Here is a 13281-nt window from a genome sequence, read left to right on the forward strand (position 1 = left end):
GTTATCACTTCCCGGTTGCCCACACCGTGGAAGGGTTCTTCTGGAGGTACCTGAAAAGGAAATTGCATTAGAGGTGGTCTTAGTGACCTGAGAGCGTGACCGCAGTGCCCAAGGGACAACTGCTTGTGATCGATCACACACGACCTTTTCGTGGGTAATTTTCTTGTTAGCTCCGTACTTGTTGAGACCTTATCGCCGGAGACGGATATCCGTGGGATAAGGCGAGGTGTGCATTTTTAGAGTCGACCTTTTCTAATCCCACCCGTCCTTGTGGGAAGGCAGCATCGCTGTCATGCTGGTTGTCTGAAGGAAACACCTTACTGCTGTCACACCTCTGTACAGTCAGCAGTACGACTTGGGTTTGTTGCTTTTAGTCTTATCGCTCTTCAACCAACCTGTGTGACATGATAGGACCTTGAGGAACGGTTGTTCCAGCCAGTATAGCTTGGTTGCTTCATCACGATAGGCAAGCCCGACCACCACTTCAAGGTAACAACAACGGTCGGGCGTTACTCCTACTTTTACGGCGTGGTGTATATGTTTTTCGTTTGTACCGAGTTCAAAGCTAAAGTAATCAGTGAATTTTGGTGGAGTTTTGTTCTCTGAGCTGGATCCAGCTCAGAGAACAAAACTCCACCAAAATCATCCACCTGAGCTACAAATCTTCTCCACCATCTCGTAATCAGTGAATATTACATCCTTTTGGCACTCATCAACTCATGATCATAATGTAAGAATCTGTTAAAATAAACACCTAATTGTATGATGTTGACAGTTTGCAAGTGAATATCTTTTCAGATCTAACTAGAAGAAAATCTACATTTTTGTCCCGGATATGATGTAAAATCAACCTACCAGTAGATGAATTCACACTACTGAAAATTTGAGCTTTGATACTAACTTGAACGATACTGCTGTTTGTAAGTCAAACAACTGTTTCCGAGATCAACATGGTTGTGGAGATATCTAATGTGAATTCGAGAAACATAGATTGTGAAAAATTTATCTAAACGGTTAATTGATTAAATGAGCCATCCTGGAAGCATAATTTTAATCATTGAATCAAAACTATTTGGTCGTTGGATTAACTGAGTTGTGTATAGTTTTAGGCGCATATATATATATATATATATATATATATATATATATATATATAACGGCATAATATAATTATTAATCATTAATATAGTATTTAACACCGTTACGACAGAAAACTATGAATGAAATGCAAATTCCTAATAAAGATAGAAAAAGATTACATATGTGATTTGAATGATATGCTAAAACATCCCCCAACTTAGATCTGATTAACTGTTATTCTAATTTACTAAGATCGTGATAAATAATAGGTGTTGAGGAATAAGGAACTAGACGCTTTGGACGAAACACAAAAGTTAGTACTCGTTTTAAAAAAGGGAAGCTTAAGCAAACTCGGAGTAGCCCAATTTATTCCAAAAAACAGGTGAATGTTTTTGATGCAAGCAATAAAGTAATGAGTTCGTAAAAAGCAGAATCGCTAGATTGTGGGGTTACTTGAGAGCATATAGTGTCTAAGGACGATATTAAAGATGTTTATCTTATCGATCCAAAGCAAGCCCATCAAATTCAAATCATTTTGTTTGATGTTATAAAATATATCATCGAATACTTTTCTACAAATTAGATATGATCATTTTTCAGCTAGTCATAACATATCTGCAAGAGAATTTCCAGCAGCATTATCTGTTGGTTTGATTTGCGAACATCCATGAATGTTTCACATACTGTGAGAAGTTAAGACGATATCAGATGAAGATTAAAGCTGAAGGGACATAGCTAAATTACTAACAGATAAGTTTACATACTTTCTTCTCTCTTTGTAATCAACCTGGAATTTTGTGAGATCACTTTCGATCCCATTTTATGATCTATACCTGGATGTATTCTGGTGTATGATACATATGTGGACAGATATGTAGTAGCAATCTGAAGTGAAATGGGTGCCAGAAGAAAGAATTGAAGGGAAAAGAGAGGGAAACAGAGAGCAACTGTAACAATAACAGAATTGAAAGAACCATGTAAAGCATGTAAAGGACAATTAAAGATGTGCAAATAATGTATTCAGTGTATGGTTTTCCCATTTTATGAAAGTACTTCAATTTTGCAATAAACATTAAATTGGTTATCTCCACCAGTCTTTCGTTAACTACAGTTAGTCAGTCAATCAGCTGCATTGTAATTTGAGAATACACGAGCATTGCCACAATCATCCTTCCCTAATGAAGCAGAATTACTGTCACCCCGTAATGCCGGAATATCTCATCTTCTCTTAGTCCTTTGATTTATGTACGAGCATAAGCATTAAGGGTATTCTATAGTCAATCAGCTACAACGTAGGACCAGGCACATACATGCATAGGTTCAAATTGCCATACCGCATCACCACAACAAGATGAACAACGGATTCATAGCAGTGGTTAGGTCAAAGGTGGTAATATATAAGAGAAAGATTGCATATAGAGATATAGTACAAGAAGAAAGAATTGGTTCGTAGAAAGAAAGATATGAAGTGATTTTAATCTCTTAGTTTAAGGGGAGACAGGGAGTGTATGCACCGACGCCATTGTGACCGATTCTGAGCCATGTCACCAAGAGTCTCCAACCATTGGTTACGAAAGTCACGCGGACCACAACCAAGTAGTCTGCATCTACCAACATGGCTCAGACTAGAAGTTAGTGACTTCAAGCACTGATGCCACGTTTTGGTTTGGCCGCCCCCAACTTTCTTCCAACCATCTCCAATACCGGATAGCATTGCACGTCGTGGTAGTCGGTGTTCAGGCATACGTAACACGTGGCCTGACCATCTCAGTCGATGAAGATTTACAATATCATCAGTTGATTTACTATTATTCACTAATATCCTGCGTCTAACCTCACTATTACTTACCCGGTGATCCCAGCAGATGCCAGCAATATTTCTAAGGCATCTGTGATCAAACACTAGTAACTTACGAATATCATCCACCCTTGGTGGCCACGTTTCGCAGTCGCAAAGTAAAACAGAACTAACTGCTGTGCAGTATACTTGCGTCCCTTAATTGGTAGATGGATATCTCGCCTTCGCCACAGATGATATAAGTTGACAAAAGCCAAACGAACTTTCTGAATCCGTGCTGAGATTTCGTCAGACACCAAGGCGTTTAGGCCGGTCAGACTTCCAGAATAAGTGAAGTTGTCGATGCATTCGACTACTCCACTTCCTATCCCCAGTCAATCAGCCAGTCAGTCAGTCAGTAACAACGTAGAACTTCGTACGCACGTACATCAGTTCGAGTTGCCACACCACATTAGCACAGAGATGCAGTTGTCGATTCAAATCCCGTAGTGGTAGAGGTAATAAGAGTATAAGCAGTAATCGGGAAGATTAGGGTTTGGAGATGTTATTTAAAGAGTATAATCCAGTGAAACAAATTTGGAAAGAGGAAAAGAAAAGGGACATGACAAATTCAGAAGATTAGAATTTGGGAGAACACAGAGAGTGGATGCACCTGCGCCATTGCAAACGATTTTGAGCCATGTCATTCAGGGTCTCTAACCATCGGTTGCTATCATCTCGCGGTCCCCAACCAGGTAGTCTACACCTACCAACATGACTCAGTTCACTTGTCAGTGACTTCATGGACTTGTGCCATGTTTTGGTTTGGCCAACCCTAGCTTTCTTCCAATCTACTCCTTTATAACAAAACACCACACATCGAGGCAGTCGGTCGTTGGGCATACGTAACACGTGTCCCAGCCATCTCAACTGATGAAGTTTCACTACTTCATCAATTGATTTGCCATCCTTACCTAGTACCCGTTTCCTAACAACTGCGTTACTTACTCGATGGTCCCATGATATACGAGCAATGTTTCGAAGACACCTATGATCCAATACTAGTAACCTACGGATATCCTCTACTCTTACCGGCCATGTTTCACTGCCATAAAGAAGGACGGGACGAACTGCTGCGCAGTAAACACGTCCTTTGGTTGATAGACGGATATCTCGCCTACGCCATAAATGACGCAAGTTGGCAAAAGCTAGTCGAGCCTTCTGTATCCGTGCTGAGATTTCGTCACACACCAAACCACAAGGGCTGATGAGACTTCCAAGATAAGTGAAGCGGTCGACACACTCAACTACTTCACTCCCTATCACTAGTTCGGATGTCGATGTAACCCAATCCTGAAGCAACATTTTACATTTCGAGGGAGAGAATCGCATCCCGAACATGCTTGCATTGTTGCTTAGAGTGGTCAGAAGACTCTGAATTTTGTCAGCGTCTTCACCAAATAAAACTATGTCATCTGCATATTCTAAGTCAACAAGTGAACCTCCCGGTAGAAGTTCAACCCCTGGAAATTTAGATGAGGAGAGTGTTATCTATCCCCAGTTCAGGTGTTGACTCAGGCCAGGGTCAAAATCATCCTGTGACAACCACAGAGGGATTAGTTTAACTAATATAATATCTAAAATACTAGCCTCGATAATTATCAGACGCTTAACTAAGACTCGTGAACTGCAAACACGAGAGAACCAAGCTGGCTTTAGACGTGGTCGTGGCTGCATCGACCACATATTCACCATTCGTCAGATTCTAGAACACAGGCATACTTATCGGCGTCCGACAATGGTGGTCTTTCTCGACTTAAAAGCAGCATTTGACTCGGTAGACCGAGAGATTCTGTGGCAGTGTCTGTCATTGAAAGTCGTACCACAGAAGTACATAAACCTCGTAAAGGCTCTTTACTCGAACACTACTAGTCGAGTCAGAGCTTATGGCGAGCTGTCATCTACTTTTGCAACCTCAAGTGGTGTCTGTCAAGGCTGTCCACTTTCTCCATTCTTGTTTAACTTGATCATAGATCTACTGATAGAAATAACATTCTCGTCGACTGGATTCTCGGGTATTGATCTCCTACCAGGAGGTTTACTTATAGACTTAGAATACGCAGATGATATAGTCCTGTTTGGTGAAGACGCTGATAAATTGCAGAGTTTTGGTAGCACTAAGTAACAATGCCAGAATGTTTGGAATGCACTTCTCTCCCTCTAAATGCAAGTTGTTGCTTCAGGACTGGTCTGCGTCAACACCTGAACTAAGGATAGGGAGTGAAGTAGTCGAACGCGTTGACAACTTCACTTATCTTGGAAGTATGATCAGCCATAATGGGTTGGTATCGGACGAAATCTCAGCACGGATTCGAAAAGCTCGTTTGGCTTTTGCCAACTTACGTCACCTTTGGCGGAGGCGAGATATCCGTCTATCAATAAAAGGACGAGTATACTGCGCGGCAGTCCGTTCTGTTTTGCTTTACGGCAGCGAAACATGGCCATTAAGAGTAGAAGACACTCGTAAGCTATTAGTATTTGACCACAGATGCCTTAGAAATATTGCTGGCATCTGCTGGGATCACCGGGTAAGTAATAGTGAGGTTAGACGCAGGATATTAGTGAATAATAGTAAATCAACTGATGATATTGTAAATCTTCATCGACTGAGATGGTCAGGCCACGTGTTACGTATGCCTGAACACCGACTACCACGACGTGCAATGCTATCCGGTATTGGAGATGGTTGGAAGAAAGTTGGGGGCGGCCAAACCAAAACGTGGCATCAGTGCTTGAAGTCACTAACTTCTAGTCTGAGCCATGTTGGTAGATGCAGACTACTTGGTTGTGGTCCGCGTGACTTTCGTAACCAATGGTTGGAGACTCTTGGTGACATGGCTCAGAATCGATCACAATGGCGTCGGTGCATACACTCCCTGTCTCCCCTTAAACTAAGAGATTAAAATCACTTCATATCTTTCTTTCTACGAACCAATTCTTTCTTCTTGTACTATATCTCTATATGCAATCTTTCTCTTATATATTACCACCTTTGACCTAACCACTGCTATGAATCCGTTGTTCATCTTGTTGTGGTGATGCGGTATGGCAACCTGGACCGATGCACATATGTGCCTGGTCCTACGTTGTAGCTGACTGACTGACTGAGTCCGGAAGCAACATCTTGCATCAAGAGGGTGAGAAACGCATCACAAACATCCTGGCATTGTTGCTCAGTGTTTCCAGAAGACTGTATTTTATCAGCATCTTCACCAAATAGGACTACATCATCTGTGTATTCCAAGTCAATAAGTGGACCTTCTGGTAGGAGATCAGTTCCTGAAAATTCAGTCGACGAGAACGTTACCTGCAGCATTAGGTTTATGACGACACTTGAGATGGTTCTTCTTGAATGGACCAAACTGATTATACCGGTGGCACTTGCGATTCTTAAACGGAAAAATGTTTACAAAATATCATGAGCCACAATCCTAGCATATGGAGGGCAATGAGCCAGCAGAATTAAATAACGTCAGTTCTTTTTGTTTAATATCAAACTGGAAGGTCTTTATTGTAATGGCTATTCACCTGGTATTTACTTAATCTCCAAAACAGCTGTATAATGTTTAGTGTTAGTGAGCCTCCGACATACAGTTGTCACCATTTATATCATTTTAGAGTTTTATTCAATGAACGACAGAATTGAAGTACGAATGTGTAAGTCTTTAACATTTCTCAATCCATAAATAAAAATCAAACATTTAAACTAATCAGTCTTTATTTCATTGGCTTTAAGCCATTGTCACTCTAGACTGATTTTACTAGCATATGCTAAATAATCATCTAAAAGAGTTAAACAAGAGAATTACAATTATATGAAGTTATGATAATATAACACGAAATAACATAAGCTACCTCATCACAGAGAACTAGACCCACAGAACCTTTGTGTAAAACGGAAGCATGCAATCGAAAAGTTTCATAAGAGATTATTAAAATTGGCGAAGGAATTCGACGTCCGGTTTGTGAAAGAAAACCAGCTATTGGAATAAATTGAGAAGAAAAACAAATAAATCAAGTTAATATCAGTTTTTACGATACCCAGATAACGTTCACTAATATTGAGTAGGAGACAAGATACATTTATTCAGGTATGAGTAAATGAACTGTAAACACATTGTTTAAATCATAAAGCCATTGACTCTAATTAAAACAGAAGGGAAATAATAATCAAATACATCTTAACAAAGACGTTATTTATTAAGAGTCCAAAATATGCATGTACAAACAAGGCCCTACGAACAGTGACAGTGTTTAAAGATGCCCTAATTAAAAGGTTAAATAGAAGATACTGACAAGTTGAAATCAAGATTTTTTTTTCTCATGAATATTTATTACTCGGTTCTAGTGAGAATTATCTTACCTAATTTGCTATCAATATCTTCCTTACTCCCAGAATCGATAGCCAATGGATGTATTTTCCCGTGTAACCACTTTTGAAATTCATTGTACCAATTTCTTAGTAAGCTACTAGGCGTAACAACTACTGCCTTGTCGATTATTGGTTTACCTTCCGGACCTTGACGCTAAGAGAAATTATAAAACAAAGGAAAGTTAAGCACACCAATAACTTATCAGTAGAGTTCTAAAATATTATCTGATGAGTTTTTAAAACACAAGACCAAACCAAGTGAAGCCAATGAACAGGAGTTTATCGGTTGACCAGGAAAATGAGCAATTACATGTGAGAACATTAAGAGGGAGAGCGGACTACTAACCAATGGCATATCAAGCATATTTCAAAACAAATATCGAGGCTGTCTCTCGAGCTTTTTCATCCTGTCTGAATATATTTTTAGTCTTGTGTAATGTAAATTGATAAGACATGAAGAAGTGAGTTTTATATTAGGTTTGGTATTTGAGAAAACCAACCAACATTTGGAAAAATGTTTTTGTAAGATTACTCTTACGTCTACAGCATTATTATAATACACAGAATGTTGGTAGAAAAGTAATCTAATGCAAACTTTGAATATTGAAACGTGACATTTATTGTTTATTGACATTTATTTCAACAAATATCAACGGAATACATATTATATTCGCGTGCCAACTTACGGCCGTACTGTATTTGGTAGCTAGGAATATTATCCCAGTTGACCAAACTAAAGACTGAATGGAGTTTAAACTTGTAACTCAATAGCTAAGAGATAGGCGTCTTATATTGCTTAAGGATAACTCATTTTTTCACTGTTGCTACGTTACAGAAAGTAGATCAGGTTATGGCCTTCATATTAAGAAGAAAAATTTACCATACGAAATCAGTAAAGAAAACCCGTTCTGATTAAAAAAATACACATCAATAAGTATTCACTGGATTTCATCCAGCTTTATCGCTTCCGGTTAATCCAAGGTCAGATGCTAAAGACTAACTTTATAATGATCATTAGGTTTGATATTATGTTTAATGACTTTACTGCTTTAGTTTTGAAATAAATTAGTTCTAGAAGTTTCTACGCAAACACTTTGTAACCTGTTACTTCAGATATATTTAAACAATTTAAGTGAGTTGTCATCGCATTTAGCATGGAGCAACTTAAAACATTATCAGAAAATATAAGTATGAATTAACAATTACACTGCACTAACCAATAATGTCCAAATTAATGTGATACATTGCAATGTTTTGCCAAGACCCATTTCGTCTGCCATTATACATCCATGATTGTTAGGTATTTGTACACCAGTAACACAATCATACATAAACTTGACACCCTATAATGAAAGTAATATTTGAAGACAATGAACAATGAAAGCAGATGAATCTAAAAAATTAATTTCCTCAAATGATGAAATATCCAAACCAAGTTAGAACACTAGTGAATAATCTTACTGTATCGTTTATCGAGCGTACTTTCGCTGATGTTACTATTTTTGCAACAGCTTCCACTGACAAGTAGAAATTCGTGTTGTAGTAAAATATAAACTTATCAAGTCAGGAACAAAACATTTTGTGTGAATTTGTCAATAAAATCAACAATAATAGCTTACTCAACAGATACGCGTGCAATTCACAAAATATAAGTGCGAAACTTGACTAGAGCACGGGGAGATATACTCACGAAATCATTAAATACATCTGGTTAAAAATGCATGATTTTCTTTAACATCCACTTACAAGGTAAACTAATTGTTAGTAACTTACTTCACGCTGATGAGGACGAAGAATTTTCGATAACATTGGGTCGACGACGACATGAACTAGCTTCTTAGTTCTAGAAAATATTTAGTGAGTTATATTTATAATTACGATTCTTGTTTAAGAGCGTCATGGGCTGTCACTTCTGGAGGTGAATACAAAACTAGGGCATCTTCTTCAAAAGGGTCATGTAAAGCAACCCTAGATGTATTACGACGAACACCCAAGACCCTTACATCACTTGAACTACCTAAAAATAGAAGTATTATGTAGAAATCTTACCATTATAGTTAATAATTGGCACTCGGAAAGGCTTTGACAATATATTGCGAATAAGATTTTCCTAAAAAGATTTTCAATAAAACGATTTCTACATACGTGAGAATTGGGGTAGTCGCATGCAAGTGATGACTTTCTGAAAGAGTTGGGGTCAACTGGAGGATGATCTGGAACATTTTTTTCATGCAAAACAGTTCTGTACTTTTTAAGAGATGGCTATAATAATAGATTAGGTGAAAATCAGATACCTCAGGTGCACTGGACGACTCTCTTGTACAATTTAATTTACTCGGTGCTAAGCTTCTTCTCTTATAGGTTTAGAAAATTAATAACCGCACAAACCATAACATAACTTCAAAATGAGGGGTCAATAAATGAAGTCAGTTTTTTGGTTAACAATGTTAGCAGAAAATTATGTGATAACGTTGTGGACCCAAGATACCTAAAATATGAAAAATAAATTATAAATAATCACTGACAAGAAAATGTATAACAAAATGGTGCAGGTAGTAAAAAACATTTTAATACGATTGAACACCGAGAACTATGGAATATAGGACGATACGTTGCATGAAGATGAAAGATACGAAACTACACGAGAGCTAGTAAAAGAATATGAAACGATGAGAACCGTCAAAGAAAAAACTGGTTCGAAATTTATGTCCTGGTTTTATATCTCTGTACGACCCAACATAGGACCATGTATGGAGGTTCTCATCACTGATCGCTGAACTCTGAAACGTAGTTTGAAGACTATAAGTAATTATGTTGATCACAGTCTTGTGATACAGGAGTCATAATAGTTCGTGACGAGATTTTTTATTGATTATGTATGAAGCAAAGAATTATGGATGATTAAGCAAAATCTATACATGTGTTAAGCTCTATATTGAGTTTGATTGACTTTGTCAAATAAGTTATGGAGGCTATTCCGGGAAACTGGATCAATCATGACTGGAAACCTTGAATTATATAACTATTGGTTTGAACTGTGAAGGGAGCATTGGCTTTCTAGATGCCGTTTCCAAGGCAACTGGAATTGATGGCCAGTACAAGATAGCTTTATCTTACTTTTACTGAAAGCTTAGCAAACAATTATGACTATTATCGGAATTTCCAGTTAATTCGCAGGACTAAAACAACCAGCACGGGTTTAAAAGGGTACTGAGAAAATAAACCCTCTTCTGAAAAAGTCAAATTGATTTTTGAATAGTTTTATGGCGTTTTTGGTTGGTAGGTCAGGAATAGTTCCTTTAAATCGGGAATCATCCACGGGACCTCCAGAATATACGAGATTTGTGTAAAAAGTATTTGCTTTCCTAATATCAATATCTTAGATTACAATTCTTTCGTGGTTATTATTATTCTACACTTTATTGAACTAAAGATTAGAGACTGATTGGGTTGCCCAGTTAGATTTTTTAACGTAATTTTACTCTCAATAATTTTGGAATAAAACTGAAAACCAATCCATGAGTAATAAACATTAGTGACTGTATACTTATGTACACTGTTGTTGTTAAGCCCCAGTAGACAAATATAACGAAATTATTGAGGCCTATACAATCTTATTGTATTTACCTTTGTAAAGATTAAAAAAGGTTGAAAAGCAGTCAATTGTTTTTCTTTAGTTTGGAAAGTAACTGGTACGTTTTGCATTATACTATTTAATCATTAGCCCTGTATAGTCCCAACACTCATTTGTGAACAAAATTCGACTCAGAAACCATTTAATGTGTAGAACAACACACTCAATGACGATAGCATACCGTTTACAAGTATCACTTTTTGTCTCATTTAGGTTGGTAAATATTAAGTCTGATTCATCAAACTGCTTGATTCCATCTCAAAAAACAAAGCCATCTACTAAAATGATGAAAAAACACAGTGGAAGAACAGATAACACAAGGGAAAGGAAACATCAAATTCAGGCCAAACTGGCAACAGACAGGGAAGTGGAAATAAAGACATGTGGAGAAAGACTGCAACATCCATGGGAAATGAATAAAAAGCGAAATCTATCATGCGCTTTTCTTTAATCCCATTTATAACCCCTCATTTCGTTAGTTATTAGAAGATAGCTTCGTTTTACATGTTTTTATGAGTTTTATGCAAACCTTCAAACCTACATATAGCAAAATAAGATAACAAGCGCCAAATAGAGGAATTTTGTCGAATTATCTAAATATTGCTATATATCGTGTTCACGTTTTCCCCTAGTTAGTTCCTAATGAACAACTAAATACGCCCTAGCATTAACATGCTTTATTAGGTATATTACCTAAAAGCAATATACTTTCTTAAATTACTGAGGTCATTATACTGAGTAGTACTACGTATTATATAGTCCCATTTATGTCTGCCCTTTCACGAAAAGCCAACAAGCAGCCAAATCGAATGGACTATTCTACTTTCGCGTCCATAAGTGCAGTTGTAGTGTTGTAGACAACACACAACTTCGGACTTTCAAGGGAAATGAATAATGTTTCTGTTTGAATTGCAGTTGAATGCAGGCTGTTTTTATTGTGCTTAGATCATCTAGTTTTGCGTAGTAAGTTACTATTATCACTGTACAGAAACTATCAAAATCTCTCATTATCAGTCTAATTATTGGTACACCCAAAGTTGCACACAATCTTCAACAGTTCGCGACAGTTTGAATAACTATTTATTGAGACACGAAATTTGTTGCGCTAGGGGACACGGTTTACAGTGTACATAGTTTAAAGAACATTGTTCACGATATCATTAAACATGTTTGTCTAGAATAATTTTTCAGCCTTTCCTTTAAAATAATATACGCGAAAAATTAGGCGCTCAGTACACTTCAGATTCACGGTAACTAAAAAAGGAGCACGGCGATGTGCCAAAGCAGTTTGCATTCAAAGTCTATTGAATTAGGGCATGTCAGATTATATGAATAAGTCAGCAGTTAGTTATGATTTCTCTAATCCGATCTCCCAATTTCGGGGAAATATGACCCATTTTTGGAAAGCCACTATAGTGAATTTTGAGGGAATGGCACCAAAACCCCGAAATTACCCCAGATCATTAGAAATTCGTCAATATTTTCCCAGAATCTTATTACACTTTAAGGGACTCGGCTCCTTTCATCAAAACCCCAAAGTTTTTCATGATTTTGGGGAAACTTTGGAGAAGGTCGCAGAATTTTCCATGACTTTGGGGTTCTTCCCAAAAATTTCTCCTAATTTTTGCGCTTTACCCCGAAATTTCACCGTAACCTTATTACAGTTTTTGCAAACTCACGATGGGCGCTCATCAAGTTTGTCGCCCTAGTGTGACACCTGTTGGCTGCCACTCCCCCACCATCTCTTTCGTTATACCCTACACCATTCGATTGGAAGAAACAATTAGCATTCGCCTGGCCGAACAGGAAGAGAGACCACAGTCTGCAGCGGTAGCAACTTACCTGCATCACCTGCTTTTTGAAAAAAGTGGTGTGGACTGAACCCTTTTTGTTCCGTGACTATTTAACGTACTAAAACAATGCCGAAGAGTGGTGGTGAAAAGCATGCTGAACATGATAATCATGTCACATAATATCATGATGTATTGTAACTACCTCGTAAAATGTTTTGACAATACCCTGAATAATAGACTTTTGCTCACAGGACCGCGTAACACAGATTTCGGAGTTTTTCCCCAGAATCGCCTGTAAATTTGAAGAAACCACCGACTTGCCCATCCATCTGAGATTTCCTCAAACTTTGAGGAAGAATAAGGATGTTTATATGATCTTGGGGAAAACCCTGTATGGCCATGGAAATGTCACTTGGCCCTAGACAAATCATCCTGTAGTCAGGGCATTAATATCCACAGTTTACCAACCCTCGTCAAGGTCAAGGACAACCAACGCACGTCAGTTAGTTGCACTTCATTTACTGGCCCACGCAGCAGTCGTTACACTGTTTCTTGTACCCCCCCC

General features: G+C 37.9%; 1 protein-coding gene across 2 annotated transcripts in view; it reads right to left on the minus strand.

Annotated features, from left to right (window-relative positions):
• The window catches only part of RAD54L_1 (DNA repair and recombination protein RAD54-like), a 30238-nt gene extending 17448 nt beyond the window's left edge, over nt 1-12790 (minus strand). Inside the window, exons 1-10 of one of the 2 annotated variants that reach the window (XM_051211951.1) lie at nt 12766-12790; nt 9678-9777; nt 9584-9643; nt 9435-9551; nt 9339-9399; nt 9168-9306; nt 9063-9132; nt 8507-8632; nt 7281-7443; nt 6773-6897 (exon numbers count right to left, since the gene is read on the minus strand). In XM_051211951.1, coding sequence (XP_051072074.1) covers nt 6773-6897; nt 7281-7443; nt 8507-8632; nt 9063-9132; nt 9168-9306; nt 9339-9399; nt 9435-9551; nt 9584-9643; nt 9678-9680 — 864 coding nt within the window. In that variant the 5' untranslated portion in view covers nt 9681-9777; nt 12766-12790. Of the gene's footprint in view, nt 1-6772; nt 6898-7280; nt 7444-8506; nt 8633-9062; nt 9133-9167; nt 9307-9338; nt 9400-9434; nt 9552-9583; nt 9780-12765 lie in introns of those variants that run through there. The other variant, XM_051211952.1, reaches the window with a different exon arrangement.
• Between the last annotated feature and the right edge of the window lie 491 nt (nt 12791-13281).

Source organism: Schistosoma haematobium, chromosome ZW (genome assembly GCF_000699445.3).
Source record: "Schistosoma haematobium chromosome ZW, whole genome shotgun sequence".
NCBI classification, from domain to species: domain Eukaryota; kingdom Metazoa; phylum Platyhelminthes; class Trematoda; order Strigeidida; family Schistosomatidae; genus Schistosoma; species Schistosoma haematobium.